The 18,965-nt window shown below is 54.6% G+C and overlaps 2 protein-coding genes across 6 annotated transcripts; both read left to right on the forward strand.

Moving 5' to 3' along the window:
• The first annotated feature begins 1,040 nt into the window (after positions 1-1,040).
• Positions 1,041-11,092, forward strand: GMIP (GEM interacting protein). Of its 3 annotated transcripts, none has more exons than XM_066268192.1 (21): positions 1,041-1,172; positions 2,073-2,157; positions 2,549-2,624; positions 2,734-2,791; positions 3,527-3,652; positions 3,735-3,799; positions 3,894-4,001; positions 4,445-4,537; positions 4,680-4,772; positions 4,865-5,002; positions 5,314-5,510; positions 5,846-5,952; positions 6,025-6,114; positions 6,403-6,480; positions 6,553-6,707; positions 6,926-7,114; positions 7,202-7,339; positions 7,440-7,636; positions 8,387-8,774; positions 9,992-10,055; positions 10,182-11,092. In XM_066268192.1, exons 1-21 carry the CDS (start codon positions 1,109-1,111, stop codon positions 10,559-10,561), a joined length of 2,889 nt encoding a protein of 962 aa, XP_066124289.1. In that variant the 5' UTR covers positions 1,041-1,108; the 3' UTR covers positions 10,562-11,092. The 3 variants fall into 3 exon arrangements, with proteins under 3 accessions (XP_066124289.1, XP_066124279.1, XP_066124297.1); XM_066268182.1 differs by having other exon boundaries at positions 4,445-4,525; positions 4,602-4,772; XM_066268200.1 differs by lacking the exon at positions 1,041-1,172 and adding an exon at positions 1,443-1,596 and having other exon boundaries at positions 4,445-4,525; positions 4,602-4,772.
• Positions 11,093-11,426: 334 nt separating this feature from the next.
• LPAR2 (lysophosphatidic acid receptor 2) lies at positions 11,427-15,579 on the forward strand. 3 transcript variants are annotated; one of them, XM_066268231.1, is made up of 3 exons: positions 11,427-11,605; positions 13,160-13,901; positions 14,617-15,579. In XM_066268231.1, the coding sequence occupies exons 2-3, from the start codon at positions 13,160-13,162 to the stop codon at positions 14,928-14,930; spliced, it is 1,056 nt and encodes a 351-aa protein (XP_066124328.1). In that variant the 5' UTR covers positions 11,427-11,605; the 3' UTR covers positions 14,931-15,579. The 3 variants fall into 3 exon arrangements, with proteins under 3 accessions (XP_066124328.1, XP_066124310.1, XP_066124318.1); XM_066268213.1 differs by lacking the exon at positions 11,427-11,605 and adding an exon at positions 11,619-11,732; XM_066268221.1 differs by lacking the exon at positions 11,427-11,605 and adding an exon at positions 11,832-11,970.
• The last annotated feature ends 3,386 nt before the right edge of the window (positions 15,580-18,965 follow it).

Consider the following 18,965-nt stretch of genomic DNA (forward strand, 5'->3'; position numbering starts at 1 on the left):
ATCTTTAGGAAGCAAAGGTACAAACATGAAGTTATTTAGAGCCAGGAATTCCACTGAGTGAAGAATGTGGGTGCATTTTTGTAACTTTGACAAGCTGCATGTGACAACCGCAGGCCAGGAGTCTCAGGCCCAGACTTCTGGGCAACCTTCCCTCTCTACCAGTGCTCACTGGGGGACTCTCAACCCTTTCCTGCCCTGCCCTGCCCTCTTAGTCATCTGTAGTAGCCCACCCCTGTCTGGCTTCTCCAGTCAGCAAAGTGTTGCTGGAAGCCCAAGGCCTTGGGTAGCAGCAGGGACCAGCCCTGGACACCCCATGAGCAGTGGCTGGCCAAGGTCTCCGAAGGGGCTGTGGCTGCAGACCCCAGCCTGCAGAGGGGTTGCTGTGGTTGTGTGGAATGTAGGGGAATGTCAGATCCCTTGGACAACTTGAGGCAACTCAGAGGAGCACTCTGGAATTGGGTTTGCCAGGGATGATTCTTTGGGTGCTCAGAGTGGGGTCTCTGTGCCGCCCTCCCCCGGGCCCATGCCTAAGAAGCACTAAGGGTGTTTCTGGCTGCACTATAATCCAGCCTCGAGCCTGATCTAGCTTTGAGTGCCACTAGGAGTCCTCCAGGCCATGGGTCTCCAGCCAGCTACAAAGCGTTGTAGGACTTCAGATTTGGCTGTAATTGGGCAGGACTGCAGGCCTCTACAAGGGGTTTCATGTCTCTGGTTGTGCTGGGATGGGTGCAGGATTCCAAGACACCTACCTGAACAGGGCTGTTATGGTGTATAGAAGGGTCAGAAACAAGTGAACTCTGGGATTTAGAAGTCACTTCTGGGGGGAGTGTGCTGGGGCTTTGAGACCACACAAAGCTGTGGGGAAGAGAAACCTGGCCAGGATAGAATCCGGGAGTGTCCAGGTCTGCAGCATTTCGGGCTGTGGTGGTCGCCCAGGAGGCACTGGCTCTACAGCCTCTGCTCACCACTTGTGCTTCTGTACTTTGGAGGCGTGGCCTGAGGCAAGGGCGTGTATGGGTGATACAGTGGGTGTGGCCAGGCAAGGGGCAGGTCGTTGCAGAAGCCGGTGGAGTTGCAGCAGGATATCTGGGCTAGGCCCGGCTGGTGCATGATCCCATCCCAGTCCCTGTCCCCACCGAGCGATTCTTGGGCCATGGACGCAGCACAGCCGGGTAGGCGATCCGGGATACGGGATCCAAGAGGGGCATTCCCAGCCATAGTCTACTTACTAAATTGAAGGGCCATGGTTGCCCCTCTCTGTCTAGAGCAAGGCGAGGACTTTCTCAATGAGGAGGACGCAGGGATCCTCCATTGTGGGAACCGAACCCGCAAGCCGAGAGGGGCCTGGGACACCAGTCCCTGACCTCCTCCCGCTTTGGAGTCTTCACCCCGGATGCCTGGGGGAAGGGGCCCAGGAAGGGGAAGTGGCTGCTTCTGCTTTTGATATTTGTGATGGGGGCAGGGTGTCACGACCGCTAATGGAGAACGGAGAGAGCGACAGCGCGGCAGGATCCCCACCTGGCTGCTCCATAGCCCAGGGAAGGGCAGTGCTGAACTGAGCCCCCTAGAAGAGGGGGCTGTTGCAGAAAAGTGAAGGTTTTACTTGTCTTTGGGGCTGTCTTTTGTGTCCCTGCTGTGCATGTTGGGTGTCATTCAGTCTTTATGACCCTCGTAGTTTCAGTCTGCCAGTGTTTCTGCCACAGCTCTGTGCCTGTCTGTCCCACGTATATTTCCATCTCTCTGGCCTGAGGTCCATGTGGTTCCGTTGTCAAGCTGGCTGTCTTCCCTGAGGACATTGTGACTGCATCTTGTCTCTTGGCTTCAGAGCCCGTGCATTTGTGGGTGCCCTGTTCTCTGTGTTGGGTTGTGCTTAGGTCCAGCTGCCTGCCCCGAGTCAGCCGCACCCACCCAAGCCGATGCTCCCCCTTTCTCACACTCCCCATAGAACTAAAACTTTATCTGTGTCTGTCTCCTCTTTTCCTCTCTCTTCCAACCCTCCAAACAACAAGCCAATGTGCTGTGGACAGAGGGAGGCTTCAGTGTGCCCATGTTGACACTTCTCCCCTTTCCAGGCCTACCCCCAGCTCCTGAGAGCAGGAAGAGGTACAGTGACATCTTCCAGAGCCTGGACAACCTTGAGATTTCACTGGGGAACGTGTGAGTCTGCGCCTGGGTCACCCTCAAATCCTGCCAGAATCTCTAAAACTTCTGAATATCCCAAAATGCAACCCCCTAAATACACTGGAAATCCTCATAGTGATTCTAGATAGAACTCCCACATACCCTTCCTGTGACCCCTAATACATTTGAGATCTCTATAATCCCACTCTCTGAACCCCAAAGTTACCTGTAATCCATCAGACTCTCTCAAGTCCCATAAGAAAGCATACTAGTTCTCCCCCAAAATCAATCCTTTAGACCTCTCAGATACAAGAGATGTCACTGAAGTGATATCCAGGACCATCCATCAAACTGCTCCGGGATCCTCAGCACCCCTCAGAGGGACAGACTGGGTGGAGGGTGGTATTCTTACAACCTTACCTCCTAGGACCCTTGAGATGCTGGCTGGAGACCCTGGACTTTCAGGAGACATAGAGCCTGACAAGACCTCCACAGCCACTGCGGTGAGAGGCAGAGCCAAGGGGGCAGGGAGGAGGGGCACCCAGGAAGAGGGGCTTTAAGGAGGTGGCCCCTGACCTGCATGCTCTTCAACCTTGTCTCCTTCCCCCTCAGACCAATGAAACCAGCCATTGGAGTGGCCCCTCCCTGGAGGCTCCTGCACTCCTTACAGGTAGGAGGTTTTTTTGTTTGTTTGTTTTTGTTTTTTGGGGTTTTTTTGTATTTTTCTGAAGCTGAAAACGGGGAGAGACAGTCAGACAGACTCCCGCATGCACCTGACCGGGATCCACCCGGCACGCCCACCAGGGGGCGACGCTCTGCCCACCAGGGGGCGATGCTCTGCCCCTCCAGGGCTTCGCTCTGTTGCGACTAGAGCCACTCTAGCGCCTGGGGCAGAGGCCAAGGAGCCAACCCCAGCGCCCAGGCCATCTTTGCTCCAATGGAGCCTCGCTGCGGGAGGGGAGGAGAGAGACAGAGAGGAAGGAGAGGGGGAGGGGTGGAGAGGCAAATGGGCGCCTTTCCTGTGTGCCCTGGCCGGGAATCGAACCCGGGACTTCTGCACGCCAGGCTGACGTTCTACCACTGAGCCAACCGACCAGGGCCAGGTAGGAGGTTTTGAGGCCAGGGACTGAGGGCTAAAAAGAAGTCCTTCCCTTAAGTCATCACTAACTGCCCATCTCATGCACCTATGACATTGCAGTGCACACAGCAGAGCTGAGCCCTTAACTTCAGGGATCCCCCAGTCTGGGTGGAGAATCAGTATAAAATTGCAAGTCATTGTAAAAGGGTATTTTGGAGCCATAGGGTGTAGAATAAGGGTTACTGGTCTGGTATAAGGGCTCAGGTGAGGTCAAGGTCCCATGGGAGTTTAGAATTAAGAGGTCAGAAGTCCACCCATCTGCCTCAGGTGAGGAACTGGACTTGCGGCTCATTCGGACTAAGGGTGGTGTGGATGCAGTCCTGGACTACGCCAAAACCTGGAGCCGCTATGCCAAGGAGCTGCTGGCATGGACTGAGAAGAGAGCCAACTTTGGTAAGTGTCCCTTCCACCCAGCCTCAGGCACGAGGGAGCAGCCACACCCAGCACAACTCAGACCCCTGCTGTCTACCCCCAGAGTTGGAGTTTGCCAAAAGTATTGTGAAGATTGCTGAGGCTGGCAAGGTGTCAATCCACCAGCAGGTAACGATGACCAGACACCCCAGAGGCCAAGCCCTCCATAGCCCCAGCCTGACCCCCTCCAGATCCTTAGCATCATCCAATACCCCCACCCCAGAGCCACATGCCACTGCAGTACATCTACACCCTGTTTCTGGAACACGACCTCAGCCTGGGAGCCCTGGCCGTGGAGACAGTGGCCCAGCAGAAGAAAGATTACTACCAGGTGAGGGAGCTGTGCCATCCATGTGTCATTCCCTGCACAGCCACCCCGCAGGAAGGCATCCTTACCATCACTGCCATTTTGCTGATGAGGAAGCTGAGGCCCATAGATGCTGAGGAACTTGCCCAAGGTTACTCAGCAGAGATTCACACCAGGCTTCCTGTACAATTGCAAAACTGTGCTTTTGTTTGTCGGTGGGGCACAGAATGAGGCACTCAGTGTTCGCAGGAAGAGTCTTGGCATCTCTGGGTCAAAGCAGAAAGGATGAGGTGACCACCAAATCTCTGTTGGAAGTGGGAATAGGGAAGAATAAGTCTGGGTCAGAACACCCCCTGCGAGAATGCAGACCCAGAAAGGGTCCAGAGGGTACAAGACACATACATGGCCTTGGGCAATGGAAGAGCCAGTGGCCCTGAGGCAGCATCCTCATCCCCTATCATTGCCAGCCCCTGGCAGCCAAAAGGACTGAGATTGAGAAGTGGCGGAAGGAGTTCAAGGAGCAATGGATGAAAGAGCAGAAGCGGATGGTGAGAACCAGGGTGAGTGAGGGCCAGCTGGGGAGGAGAGGAAGGGACGCTGACCTTGCTCATGCCCTGCCCCCAGAACGAGGCAGTGCAGGCACTGCGGAGGGCCCAGCTCCAGTATGTACAGCGAAGTGAGGACCTGTGGGTACGCTCCCAGGCATCCTCAGAGGACCCAGCCCCCCAGTCCGCACTGGGACCCAGTAAACAGCAAGAGCGGCGGCGGCGCTCGCGAGAGGAGGCTCATGCCAAGGTGGGGACCCAGGCCCATGATCCCCCCGAGCACCTTGGTGCCCCCCATTTCATGCTGTCTCCCACATATGCCCCCGGCCTTGGTTTTTCCAGGCACAGGAGGCAGAGGTGCTATACCAAGCCTGCATCCGTGAGGCTAATGCAAGGCAGCAGGACTTAGAGGCCACCAAGCGGCGGATTGTGTCGCACATACGCAAGCTGGTGTTACAGGGAGATGAAGTGATGAGGCGGGTGAGGCCCCCCCCCCCAGCTGAGCGCCCCTCCCTCCTGCTCTTCCCAAACTGCCTCTGGAACAGCAGGCCTAGCTCCATCTCCACAGACAGCCAGTTTCTGCCCCCAAACCCTGATGGCGGCTCTGCCTAGGCCCCACTCCCATGGGGTCCTGCCCCCAGGATGACACTGCCCAGCTCTAACCACCCACCACCCCAGACAACTGCCCTCATTCCTAAGCTGCCCCATTTCCAAATCCTGACTATGCTGGTGTTTCTAAGGGTCAGCCCTCCCCATCCACCCCCATCTCATGCGTGGTCTCCACTGGGCAGGTGACCCTGGGACTGTTCAGGCTGCGGGGGGCACAAGCAGAGCGTGGTCCCCGCGCCTTTTCCGCCCTGGTCGAGTGCTGCACACCCTTCGAGCCCGGCCAGCGCTACCAGGAGTTCGTGCAGGCACTGCAGCCAGAGGCCCTGCCACCCCCACCACCTGCCTTCTCTTTCCAGGAGTTCGTACCTACCCCGCACAGGTGGGCCCCGAGGAGCAGAGCCAGGGAGGAGCCCCAGAAACAGTGCCAGCTGTTGGCATCGTGGGGCTGAGAACTCAGGGTCTGCTAACTCAAAGCCTCAGTACTACCTGAATTTAGTACCCAAGGCTCTCATTGGGGAGCGTGCATGGGGGGCTGGGGGGGCGTGCAGGGAGTTCCAGTCCTGGACTTTAAGGTTATTGCACTGACCGTGATGCTCAGGCACATCAGGGCTTGCAGATCCAAGTAGCTAGAGTTGGATCCAAGATGCAGTACCTGTGTGCTGTCACTCCTGGCCAGTGTGCTGATTCTCAGAACCCTCAAACCTATCCTCTCAGTGCCCCTCTGGATACCAGAAGAAAGCTCTCCGGCCCGCCACCTCCACGGCTGGATGGGAGTGCAGCTGAGACAGGCCCATGGGAGGACACGGGCACAGGCTGGCAGGGTAAGTGAAGTGAAGAGCGAGCAGGAACGGTGCTAGGACAAGGGGTGTCCTCACTGACCTGTCCCTTCCTAGGAACTCCAGGCCCCGCTCCGGGCAGCGATGTGGACAGCATGGGCAGTGGCAGCGAGCCTCGATCCCTGGACTCTCCCACTTCCAGCCCAGGTGGGGCCAGGCCCTGGCCCTGACCCACTCCTGACCTCGGACCATCCTCCCTCCATGGCCAGGCTCTGACCTTCAGTCTCTAACCTAGCCTTTGTTCTCAAACATACCTCCACTCCTTACCTATTTCTTCGGCCTCTGAACCGGTCTGACCCCCTCCAGACCTCCAACCCTTTCCCCAAGGACACCTGGGGGGTAGCTCTGAAAGGCCTGAAAACCAGGAAAGCGTCCTTAGCCTGGGAGTTTCCCATGACCCCTAAAACCTCAACTTCTGTGACCCTCTGACTCTAGGCCCTGGTACTAGGCAGCTGGTGAAGGTTTTGTCCACAGGCACTGAATCCTCAGATGACTTTGAGGAGCGAGACCCTGGTGAGGCTGGAAACACATGGGACAGGGTGGGATGGGAGTGGACCAGGCCCTTCTGACCCTATTTTCCCACAGATCTGGGGGATGGGCTGGAGAACGGGTCGGGAAGCCCCTTCAAGAAGTGGACACTGTCCAGCGCAGCCCAGACCCACCGGCTGCGGCGGCTGAGGGGCCCAGCCAAGTGCCGCGAGTGTGAGGCCTTCATGGTCAGCGGGACTGAATGTGAGGAGGTGTGGCCCAGGCCAGTGACCCATTGCCCTCTGCTGACCCCTAGTGACCTCCCTCAGCCCAGGCACCTCCATAGCCTGATATTCCCATGAACTTCCTGCCCCTGGGACCAACCCTGATCTGATGGTTTCCCATGATCTTCCTGTTTCCTAATGATCCTTAGAACCTTTACTTCTGCTGACCCCCAGTGACCTCCTTGACCCTATAACCTTCCCTCTAGTGCTTTCTGACCTGCCACAAACGCTGCCTTGAGACTCTGCTGATCCTCTGTGGACACAGGCGGCTCCCAGCCCGGACTCCCCTCTTTGGGGCCGACTTCCTGCAGCTTCCCAGGGACTTCCCAGAGGAGGTGCCCTTTGTAGTCACCAAGTGCACGGCTGAGATAGAACAGCGCGCCCTGGGTGTGCAGGTACCACCTTACCCTTGACATCTGACTCTCCTCAGCAATGGCCTGCCCCCTCCATGGCCGGTATTTATTTACCACCCCACCCTGCAGGGCATTTATCGGATCAGCGGGTCTCGGGTTCGTGTGGAACGACTGTGCCAGGCTTTCGAGAACGGCCGAGCATTGGTGGACCTGTCTGGGAACTCACCTCATGATGTCTCAAGTGTCCTCAAGCGATTCCTCCAGGAGGTGGGTACTCAGGGAGCAGGGGCAGGGGCTGGGCAGGCTCAGGCTAAGGACCTTCTGCAGCCTGCCCACACCCATGTCCCTTCTGCCATTTCATCCCCAGCTCACTGAGCCCATGGTCCCTTTCCACTTCTACGATGCCTTCATCTCTCTGGCTAAGGCCCTGCATGCAAACCCTGGGCACGACACTGGGACCCCCAGTCCCAGTCCTGAGGTTATACACTTGCTGAAGAACCTCTTGGTGCAGCTGCCTGGCTCAAACTACAAAACCCTGCAGCATCTGGTGGCTCATCTGTTCAGGTGTGCACTGTCCCTGACCTTGAAACAGACCTCTGACCTGAGGCATGGCTCCGTGACCCCTTCCCTAGACATGTGTCTACTGACCCCTGGGATGGACCTGACACTGACTTCTGCCCTTTGTGTTTTCTGAGCTTTGACCCTTAATACATGACTTCTGACTTTGGGTGCCCATTCCTGACCCCCATCATTGGGCAGGTAGTGAGCTGCTTGGTCTCAAAAAATGACCACTGAAGCCCTGGCCAGTTGGCTCAGTGGTAGAGCGTCAGCCTGGCGTGCAGAAGTCCCGGGTTCGATTCCCGGCCAGGGCACACAGGAGAAGCGCCCATCTGCTTCTTCACCCCAACCCCTCTCCTTCCTCTCTGTCTCTCTCTTCCCCTCCCGCAGCGAGGCTCCATTGGAGCAAAGATGGCCCGGGCGCTGGGGATGGCTCCTTGGCCTCTGCCCCAGGCGCTAGAGTGGCTCTGGTCCCGACAGAGCGACGCCCCAGAGGGGCAGAGCATCGCCCCCTGGTGGGCAGAGCGTCGCCCCCTGGTGGGCGTGCCAGGTGGATCCCGGTCGGGCGCATGCGGGAGTCTGTCTGACTCTCTCCCTGTTTCCAGCTTCAGAAAAAAAAAAATACAAAAGAAAAAAAAAATGACCACTGACCCGTGACTTGGGCAGGTTGCTATAGGTCTGGGCTTCAGGTCTTACCTGATAAGTGATGACTGTGCCCTCTGTACCCTCTTACCCTTCTCCTCACCCCATCCCCAGGGTGGCTGCACAGTTTGAGGAAAACAAGATGTCTGCCAACAATTTGGGCATTGTGTTTGGACCAACGCTGCTGCGGCCACCAGACAGTCCTGGAGCAGCCAGCACTGGCCCTGTTACCAGCCTCCTGGACTCTGGGCACCAGTCCCAGCTTGTCGAGTTCCTCATTGTGCACTACGAGCAGATCTTTGGGATGGACAAGCTCCCCCTAGCCACTGAGCCCTTGCCTCAAGAGCCCAGCCTGGCGCCTGGGCTCCTTACAACCAGCCCCCAGCCTCTACCCCCATCCCTTACACCAGATCCCCTGCCCCCAACCCTGCCCTCAGACCCAGCCCCAGATCCTGAGCCCCACAGTACCCTGGAGACGCATCCTGAGGCCATGCCCCCTGAGGTAGGAACCCCCTGAGCCCACAAACATGGGAAGGGGCTTCTCTCCATTTAATCTTCTCACCGTCTCTCCTCTCTTCCTTTCTTTCCCTTTACAATTTTCTTTTTCATTTCTTCCTTATGTACCCCATGCTCATTGTAGAAGGAAAAGTGAGGAATGGACTGTGGGGGTGTGGAGGGCGGATGTTAATAATGGAATGATGACAGGAGACAACCCTACAGAGGAACTAACGTGGGTGATCATTTATTCCTATTTATTGGATACCTACTATATGCCAAGCATTGTTCAAGGCATTACATATATATCAGTGAGCAGAAAATTCAAAGACTACAGAATAAACCAGCAATAAATAAGAAATATGATACAGATTAGTCATATAGGATGTTTATGGTAACAAATACTAGGGGGAAAAGAAAGGGTAGCATAAAGTGAGAGGTGATGGTGTGGAGGTGGATTTGAGCAAAGACTGGAGAGTGTGGAGGAGAAATAAGCCAGGTGGAGATCAGGGGAAGTGTGTCCAAGGGAATAGCCAATGCAAAGGCCTTGAGGTGGGATCATGCCTATTGTGTTCCAGGCATGTGCTATAATGAATAAGGGGAAGGTGGTCAGAAGTGAGGCCCAAGAAGGGTCTATAGGGCACCACCTACTATGCATGGGCACTTTGTAGGCTTCCTGTCATTCTCATCACAGCCCTGAATGATATATACCACTAGCAACAACCATTTACAGGTGAGACTCCTAGGGAAGTTTTTCTGTCACTCAGATTCTGTTATACCTGCCATTCCTGAGCACGCAGACCCCCTTCAGAGCAGCCCTGAACTGAGGAAAAGGCTGTGCTGTGGGACTCTTGAGAATGGAATGGCTCAGGCAGTACTCAGGATGGTGTCTGACACGTAGAAAGAACTCCAGCTGCTATTAGCATTTAGCTAAAAGCAGAACAGAGAGAATATATAGCTAAAAAGTGGGCATAGGGTTGCAGATAATAGAGCAGAAAGGAGATTCACCTCATCCTAGTGTGGAGATGGGTAAGTCACAAACTGGTTCATGACATTTATTGCTCTGCGCAGCAGGACAAGCAGTACACTGTTAAGGACATCATCTCTCCCTAGACTCCAAAACTACAAAGGAATTTGCATGTCCAGGAACAAACCCTCAGTTCAACAGTCTCAACGAAGTAGGATTTTATTGTTGGGGTCTTCGTCTTGGGTTTCTCCCTACAGATTCCATCTCCACAGAGTGAGCAGAGAGAAGTGGCCAAAGACCTCAAAGATGAAAGAGAGGAAGGTGAGTGTGTCGGAAAGTAACCCAGGAGTTCTGGGGCTGCCCAGGGTTGCTTGGCTGAGAGATGGCTCCCGGGAAGGATATCCAGAAGACCTACGGGTACTCAGCAATGACCATCCCATTCCACAGTGTCCAGCCAAGGCCCTCAGGACTCACTTCTGGGGACACAGTCCCGTGCTTACTTCAGCCGCCAGCCAGTAAAGTATCCCCGGGGGGGCATGAGGCCTGTCACCCACCAGTTGTCCAGCTTGGCCCTGGTAGCTTCCAAATTGTGCGAGGAGACCCCAGTCACACCAGGTTCCCGAGGGAGCTTGCGGAGGAGGGGGCCAGACCCTACTGCTGCCTCCCCTGAGGGCAGCCTCCTGCGCCACACCACACTGCCCAAGCATTTTGAGATCACCCAGGAAACAGCCCGACTACTTTCCAAGCTGCACAATGAGGCTATGCCCAAGGCCACCTGTTGCCCGGACTCCCAGCCTGAGGATGAGGAAGTCGAGGACCATCTCTGACCTTCCCAGCACTCTGACCAAGTGGTCCAGGACTAAGGAAATAGATCCATTTCTCCCCAGGAATTCAATGTTGGGTTTTGGAGAGTTCCTATAAGGAGAAACTACATGTCCTGTGGGGAGACTAAAATCCTTTTGGGAGCAATGTACCAGGATCCCACTAGACACAAGGCCCTGCCAATCAGGGCCACTCAGGTTCAGAGGTCAGTCAGGGTCAAAACTCAGGTTTAATACAGGTCACAGGATCCTTGGGGTCCACCATAGTCTCTGACCCCTGGGACAGGAATGCCTTTTGCTACTTTGTGGCCACTTCCCCTCCTCTGCCTGTCTCCTTAGCTGACCTCGAGGGACCTGCTCTTGGAGTGGGGGAGTGAAAACTTAGGACATCCTGGTGGTGCCTGGGGACTGGTGACCTCTGAATAAACTGTGTCTTTATACCCTTGAGTGTCTTTCTTTGCTAGGTGAGGGCAGCACACTCTGGTCCCATATTACCCATCAGGGAAACCGAGGCTCCCTTTCTTTGTGCACCTACAGTCGGGCTGGCCCTGGGCACCGAGTTGAGTCATGCCGACCGGCCCTCCCGGAGCTCTGCATCCCGGATCCGGTCCTGCGTAATCAAACAGAACAAAGTGCAGATAACCGGGACAATGAAGCTGTGTGCTCTGTGTGCTGAGCAGGGCCGTGGGAGCCCGGCAGGGTGCAGCGCCGCCAGGGGCGGCGGGGGGCGGGATTGCGAGAAACCTGAGTGATGCGAGACGATCAGCCAGGGCCGAGGAGTTCCGCGGCATATGAGAGGCGGCGGGCGGTAGCTCCGCATTAAGAAAGACGCGGGGGGCGCGTGTCCGGGCGGTGGGAGCTCTGTCGGATCAGGGCGTGGCTTGGAGCTCGGCGGCGGATTGGACGTGAGGGAATGGGGGTGGGCCGGGGCAGGGGTGCGGACCCTGGGACCACCCGGAGCTGAGCCCGGGCGGCGTGAGGTCACGGCAGGAGTTCCACCGGCCGCGAGTGACTCAGCTGCCCCGAGGCCCGAAACTGCGGGCGCGTGAGGTGTGCGGGGACAGGGTGGAGGCACTGCACCGGAAGTGGAGAGGAGCCGCGAGGCGGAGAGGAAATGGGGGGCTGCAGTTCCGGGCGACCCTGTCTTCGCAGGGCCGCGGAGGCGGGGCTGCCCCAGGTGGCGAGGGCAGGGCGGGGCTGCCCCAGGTGGTGGGGGCGGGGCGCCGGCGCTGGGCCGGGACTGGGCGGTGGGGGCGGGACCCGGGCAGGACCCTACCCGGCTTCCCGCACTGTGTGTATCCCACACTGAGCGCACCCAGACTCTCCACTCTCCGCGCGGTCGCTGGGCCATGGGTTTCCGACCCGTCCCTACCCCCCGCGAGGCCGCCCCGTCTGCGGCGTGACGGGCGACCCAGGTGAGGCCGGCATGGAAGGGGGCGGTTGGGCACCGGCCCCGGGGAGGGTGTGGCACGTGCCAGCGGAGCCCAGGTGCCACCTCCTTCCTTCTCCCCCTCCTCCCTCAGTCTGGGGGCTCCAGAAGACCCACCGACTGCCCTCTTTGTCGCGCAGGCCACCAGGGCCCTCCGTCCCACCTGGATCGGCCTGATGCCCCGCCCGTTTCGAGAGCGCTCTTGTCCAAAGTCGGCTCGGTGCCCAACTTCTGGGGCTGTCTCACTGCCCACTTAGGTCGTCTCCCCAGTTACCTCCACGCCCCAGCCCCAGCACTGACTGTCCGCAGGGTCCCAGCAGTAATCCCAACCTGTGCACACATCCCCTCTAGGCTCTGCTCTCAGCAGTGATTCTGACCCCAAACTGACCGCTCCCTTCCCTCCTTTCACAGCTCACACTCCTTTGTCCTGCCCTAACCAACTCCCCTCACTGATACAGATTGGCCCCATATTGGTGGCATGTGGGCAGATGGATTTTTGTTTTGTTTCTTTAGGTTCCAAAACGAAACCAACTGGGGTGAAAAAACAACAATAAACCCAGACAGTTGTTTGATTTGACCTTTTTATTTATTTTATTTATTTATTTATTTTTTTTACAGAGACAGAGAGAGGGATAGATAGGGACAGAGAGAGATGAGAAGCATCAATCATCAGTTTTTTGTTGTGACACCTTAGTTGTTCATTGATTGCTTTCTCATATGTGTCTTGACCGTGGGCCTTCAGCAGACCGAGTAACCCCTTGCTTGAGCCAAAGACTTCAGATCCAAGCTGGTGAGCTTTTGCTCAAACCAAATGAGCCCGCACTCAAACTGGCGACCTCAGGGTCTCGAACCTGGGTCCTCAGCATCCCAGTCCGACGCTCTATCCATTGTGCCACTGCCTGGACAGGCTGATTTGATCTTTGTAAAGAGTCTTATTAAGTTGTAAATAAGCAACAGCTGTCCCACTATCACCACCACCACCACCACCACCACCCCCAAGCCATGGAGCTTACTTTTCTAGGTCATTCTGGTCCCCATTAACACCATTTTACCCTGAGGCACTTGAGTTGGAAAACTTTGGCCTTCTTCTCCTGACCTTATCCTCGGGGTGCTTCTCCTTTCAATGTCCTTCCAACAAGTGCCACCTGCATTGACCTTTTCATCTGTGCTCCTAGATGGTTACCATGGGCCAGTGCTACTACAACGAGACCATCGACTTCTTCTATAACAACAGTGGCAAGGAGCTGAGCTCCTATTGGCAGCCTAAGGATGTGGTTGTGGTGGCCCTGGGGCTAACTGTCAGTGTGCTTGTGCTGCTGACCAACCTGTTAATCATCGCAGCCATCGCCTCCAATCGTCGCTTCCACCAGCCCATTTACTACCTTCTTGGCAACCTGGCCGCAGCTGACCTCTTTGCTGGCGTGGCCTACCTCTTTCTCATGTTCCACACTGGCCCACGCACATCCCGGCTCTCACTCCAGGGTTGGTTCGTGCGACAGGGTCTACTGGACACAAGTCTGACGGCATCGGTGGCCACACTGCTGGCCATTGCTGTGGAGCGTCACCGTAGTGTGCTGGCGGTGCAGCTGCACAGCCGCCTGCCCCGTGGCCGTGTCCTCATGCTCATTGTGGGAGTGTGGGTAGCTGCGTTGGGCCTTGGGCTGCTGCCCGCCCACTCCTGGCACTGTCTCTGTGCCCTGGACAGCTGTTCACGTATGGCCCCTCTGCTCAGCCGCTCCTACCTAGCGGTGTGGGCCCTGTCCAGCCTGTTGGTCTTCCTGCTCATGGTGGCTGTCTACACCCGCATCTTCTTCTACGTTCGTCGGCGGGTGCAGCGCATGGCGGAACATGTCAGCTGCCACCCCCGCTACCACGAGACCACGCTCAGTCTGGTCAAGACTGTTGTCATCATCCTGGGTGAGTGGGACCCTGCATCCCCCCCAATTCCTCCGAGACCTGGTGGAAGAAGTTTGGGTGAGGAAGGTTCTCCAAGATGATATTTGAGTAGAGACTTGAATGCTAGAGAAGGGAAAAGATTTCTAGGCAGAGGGAACAGGGAGCCCCAGGCAGGACTAGGCCAGTACATCCAGAAAGGAAAGGAGGCCAGCACAACTTCAAAGGGCACAGATAGGAGTAAGATTTTTTCCCAAATTCTATGGGAAACCCTTAAGAGTTTTTAGCAGGAGTAACTTGGTCACTTTGGCTATTGAAATGTAGGATGGTCTGGGTAAAGCAGGCAGTAAGAGGCCTTCCCATTGAATATACCCCTTCCACACACACAAGAACAAGGAGCAGCTCTTCCCAATGATCACCTTCCCCCCATAGAGTAACTGTTCTATGCCATGGTTGACCTCCTTTCCCCCACAGAACAGATCTCCATGTAGAAATGTCCAGGGCTCTGGCCACAGTGTGCCAGTTAGGAAAGGTGTCCCTTCTCGGGCAGACAGATCAAAGAGTCCCTTCTTAGCAGTTCTGTCCTACCACTCTGCCAAGGCAGCAAGACAAGCCTTTCTGGCAAGGCAGACCACCGCTGTTGTCTAAGCTCTGTACACCCCTCCAGCTCTGAGCTCAGAACTGTGGGTACCCGGTCTTCTGACAGCTGGCCTTGCTCACGTTGCGTTCCATCCCACAGGGGCGTTTGTGGTCTGCTGGACACCGGGCCAGGTGGTGTTACTCCTGGACGGTCTGGACTGCAAGTCTTGCAATGTTCTGGCTGTGGAGAAGTATTTCCTACTCTTGGCTGAAGCCAACTCACTGGTCAACGCTGTGGTGTACTCCTGCCGCGATGCTGAGATGCGCCGCACCTTCCGCCGCCTCCTCTGCTGTCTCTGCCTCCGCCGGTCCACCCATGAGCTGGCCCGCTTCACACCTTCCACCCGGACAGGCACCAGCACTCGCATCATGCTTCCTGAGAATGGCCACCCCCTCATGGACTCCACCCTTTAGCCAACGTTGGACTTCAGTGGGATGCTGCAAGTGCCCGACCATACCCCTAACCACTTGTGGATGTGCCTGGTTCAACACAAGCTGAGGGACAGAATTAAAGGCGGCCCCTCAGTCTAAGATGACATGACTTTGCTGCCAGGCCTCCCCTGACACACAGCTCTGCCTGCTCGAGGGCCTGGGGGTATGTGGTCACCTCCAGGTGCTCAGGAGAGTGTCAGATGGGGTATAGGAATCTAGCTCTTCAATCATCTCAGGTTGTGGAATTTTTAACAGGCCTTTTTCTATTTTTACTGCTCATTCCTGGTAAACTCGATGGATGGATTGCTTCCTTTGTCTGTGGTGGTATATGGTAAAGGTAGGCAATATGAGGACTCTTTCAAGCCATGCTGTCCAAAATAACAAAGACAGATCATGGATGTCATCTACCTGAGGCTGATTCTTTTTTATTCTTTTTTTTTTTTAGAGAGGAGAGGGAGAGACAGAGAGAGAGAGAGAGAGAGGAGAGACAGAGAGAGAGAAGGGGAGAGGAGCTGGAAGCATCAACTCCCATATGTGCCTTGAGCAGGCAAGCCCAGGGTTTCGAACCGGCGACCTCAGCATTTCCAGGTCGACGCTTTATCCACTGCGCCACCACAGGTCAGGCCTGAGGCTGATTCTTCACGAGCATAGCCTGAGCGGGAGCTGGGAAAGGTTTGTGGCCCTGTGAGGCCTCCAGAGTTTGCCTGTCCCCGTTAGACTTGAGGGTGTCCAAGAGGAGGGCATGTTAAGGAGTAAACCTTTATTTCTCCTCTGAGGTCTCCAAAGCAGTTTCTGTCATCAATTCAGTCTGTCACTGTGTCCCAGAATTGTCCACCTCAGCTTTAGCCTGGCAAGGATCCTTCAACAAGGTATCTCTTCCACCCTGTTCTTATTCCCCTTCAGGCTCTGGCTGGCTGTTACTCCATCTTTCTTGGAGTTTTGCGTCTGTTCCCTCTTGTTCATCTTCTCCATTTGTTCCCCTGCCTTCATCTTGTCAATTGCCTGTCTTCGTCTTCTGGAGCCCAGAATAGCTCATGGCCCATGTGAGTACTCTCTCCCACCTGCCCTTTTGTCCTGGTCCAGGTTAACAGTCAGGTGTGTCTATCCCATTGCACACTATATACGTGCAGGCTAAGGAAAGAGGAATCCATGGAGCAGGGTGCAAGATTTGAATGTTGCCATTTCTCAAGCTCTTCTAATGTTGCTTGGCACACTGATAAGCACTTTAGGTGCATTATTTAATCATCACCTGCAGGTATTACACTTATTTTCATGTGAGGACAGTGGCTCTAAGAGGTTGATATCTGGCCCATGGTTACACAGCTTTGAAAGGGCACAGAGATACATCCTGGGGAAAGGGCTTCAAATTCCCACAAAGTGTGGAATTGGTCACAAGCTCAGGCTGGCTTTTCTCATCTCACCCTACAGCCCCCAAAGGCCTCAGATATGCCAAAGCCCTGAGGATGAGCCCCATCTCAGATGCTCATAGAGGCACCCTGCTAGACATGACATAGACCAGGATCCAGATTCTATCCTTACACCTAAGGAGGAGCTATTGTTATGTCCCTACTTCAGGTTCACACAGAATAACGGCTGAATTTGAAACCAGGCCTCCCATCAGAGGTCCAGTTCTGTTTTTGGGTTTTTTTGTGACAGAGACAGAGAGAGGGACAGACAGGAAGGGAGAGAGATGAGAAGCATCAATTCTTCGTTGTGGCTCCTTAGTTGTTCATTGATCACTTTCTCATGTGTGCCTTGGTGGGGGTGGGGGGAGGTAAGCAGAGCAAGTGACCTTGGGCTCGTGCCAGCAAACTTGGGCTTTAAGCCAGCAAATCTTTGGGCTCAAGCCAGCAATGATGGGGTCATGTCTATGATCCCACGCTCAAGCAGGCAAATTTGGGGTTTTGAACCTAGGTCCTCTGTGTCCTAGTCCCACGCTTTATCTACTGCGCCACCACCTGGTCAGGTAGAGGCCCAGTTCTTAAGCTACTAATGTACATATTGCCAAAGAACCAAAAACATCTAGGTCCTCTACATTAAATGAGGCTGGGCTTCCCTTTGGGAAAACCCCTGGCCTAAGGCAGTGTTATAAGGAGGCAAGAATGAACTAGGGCCCTGGCTAGGTCTCAGTTGGTTAGAGCATTGTCCCAATATACCAAGGTTGCAGATTTGTTCCCAGTCAGGGTACATACAAGAATCAACCAATGAATGCATAAATAAGTGGAGCAGCCTGACCTGTGGTGGCACAGTGGAAAAAGTATCGACCTGGAAATGCTGAGGTTGCCGGTTTGAAACCCTGGGCTTGCCTGGTCAAGGCACATATGGGAGTTGATGCTTTCCAGCTCCTCCCCCCTTCTCTCTCTCTGTCTTTCTCTCCTCTCTCTCCCTCTCTGTTTCTCTCTCTCTCTCCCCCCCTCTCTCCTTTCTAAAAAATGTATAAATAAAAAAATAAAAAAAATAAGTGGAACAACAAAAATCAATGTTTCTCCCTACCTCTCTCTCTAAAATCAATCATTTTTTTTTAAACGAACCAGGGTGCTGCTTACATTTCCAGGGTCCAAGGTGGGTAGCATGGTTCCTAGGGGCTGGGCCCTGAATCTCCAAAGGAGATGCTCTAGGCCAGGGGCAGTCAACCTTTTTATACCTACCACCCACTTTTGTATCTCTGTTAGTAAAATTTTCTAACCGCCCACCGGTTCCACAGTAATGGTGATTTATAAAGTAGGGAAGTAACTTGACTTTATAAAATTTATAAAGCAAGTTAGTTAAAGCATATAATAATAATTACTTACCAAGTACTTTATGTCGGATTTTCACTAAGTTTGGCAGAATAAATCTTTATAAAACAACTTACTATAGTTAAATCTACTTTTTATTTATACTGCCCACCATGAAAGCTGGAACGCCCACTAGTAGGCGGTAGGGACCAGGTTGATTACCACTGCTCTAGACCAACAGCTTCCACCATGTGCCTGGGCACATGCCAGTGAAAGATGCAGTTCTTGCCTCCATGGAGCTCTGGGCTTGCTGGACACACATGTCACTTTAGGGGCTGAGGCAGCCAACCAATTCCTATGACCTCCAGAAGACAGCTGTGTTTCACCTGCTCTGAGCTGGCTGCCCTTGCGGCAGCATCTCCAGGTCCCAACTCACACTCCTTAAGTCTCCTTTGGGATTTTGTCTCACCAGATTTTCCCTCTCTTTTAGGTCTCTTCTCTATCAGGTGACCAGTTTTGTCTCTGCTGATGTTTGAAGCTTTCAAACACCTATCCCCCATCCTATTCTCCAAAGGACACCAAAGTTACCCACTGTTTTCACACCTCCTGTGCAAGTAATATGTGCGGCAGCTGACCTTTTTATACAGGGCCTTTGCTCTCTGTGGCGCCCACGTGTTCTAGTACTTCCTGTTATTGGGGCCAAGTGTCAGCTCTCATCAGGAAGCTTTCAAGGTTCTTACACTGGCCCACATCACTCATTTCCATTTTCTGCTGTCTCTTTCGGAGTTCCCCAATCTGATCATGCCAAATGGTTATTGCATTTCCTTTCCGGCAGCAATGGGAAGGAACCCTGCCCCGAAGGGTTGGCAGCCAGGCTGAGGACCTTTTATGAGCCTGCATCTGGAGTCTGCCCTCAGAGCAAACAGACTTCAGGAGGTCCCAAAAAGTTGGATAAGTAATTCTTGTCCAGTCTTTCCTTTTCTCTCACGTGAGGAGCTGTTTTGGGTTCACCACAGGGTAGGTCTTCTGGAACCATTTGCTCATTAACCATGTGACAGCATTTTCTAGACCTGGAATGCTGCAGAGCAAGAGAGAATAAACAAGAGAGATCATGCTCAGACATCAAAAGGTGACTAGAACTGACTTCTACCGCTGACAAAAGCACTTAAACATCGTCCTCCCGGTCACCATCCTCCCAGACACCATCACCACACACTTGTGACCCTCATGGAAAGCCAGGAGGCAGAGAGCTCTAGTGACCTCCTGATGGAGCTGACTGGAGCATTAGGGGATTGAGCAG

This window comes from Saccopteryx bilineata, chromosome 1, assembly GCF_036850765.1.
Source record: "Saccopteryx bilineata isolate mSacBil1 chromosome 1, mSacBil1_pri_phased_curated, whole genome shotgun sequence".
In the NCBI taxonomy this organism is placed as follows: Eukaryota; Metazoa; Chordata; class Mammalia; order Chiroptera; family Emballonuridae; genus Saccopteryx; species Saccopteryx bilineata.

Bases quoted from the DNA above. Each gene is read 5' to 3' on its own strand.
- GMIP (XM_066268182.1), top strand. From the start codon at position 1,109: ATGATCCCATCCCAGTCCCTGTCCCCACCGAGCGATTCTTGGGCCATG. The intron at 3,800-3,893 runs GTAACGATGACC...CCCCCACCCCAG, and splicing joins AGGTGTCAATCCACCAGCAG to AGCCACATGCCACTGCAGTA. The intron at 5,003-5,313 runs GTGAGGCCCCCC...TCCACTGGGCAG, and splicing joins GAGATGAAGTGATGAGGCGG to GTGACCCTGGGACTGTTCAG.
- LPAR2 (XM_066268213.1), top strand. From the start codon at position 11,670: ATGGGGGGCTGCAGTTCCGGGCGACCCTGTCTTCGCAGGGCCGCGGAG. The intron at 11,733-13,159 runs GTGGCGAGGGCA...CTGTGCTCCTAG, and splicing joins CGGAGGCGGGGCTGCCCCAG to ATGGTTACCATGGGCCAGTG. The intron at 13,902-14,616 runs GTGAGTGGGACC...TCCATCCCACAG, and splicing joins GACTGTTGTCATCATCCTGG to GGGCGTTTGTGGTCTGCTGG.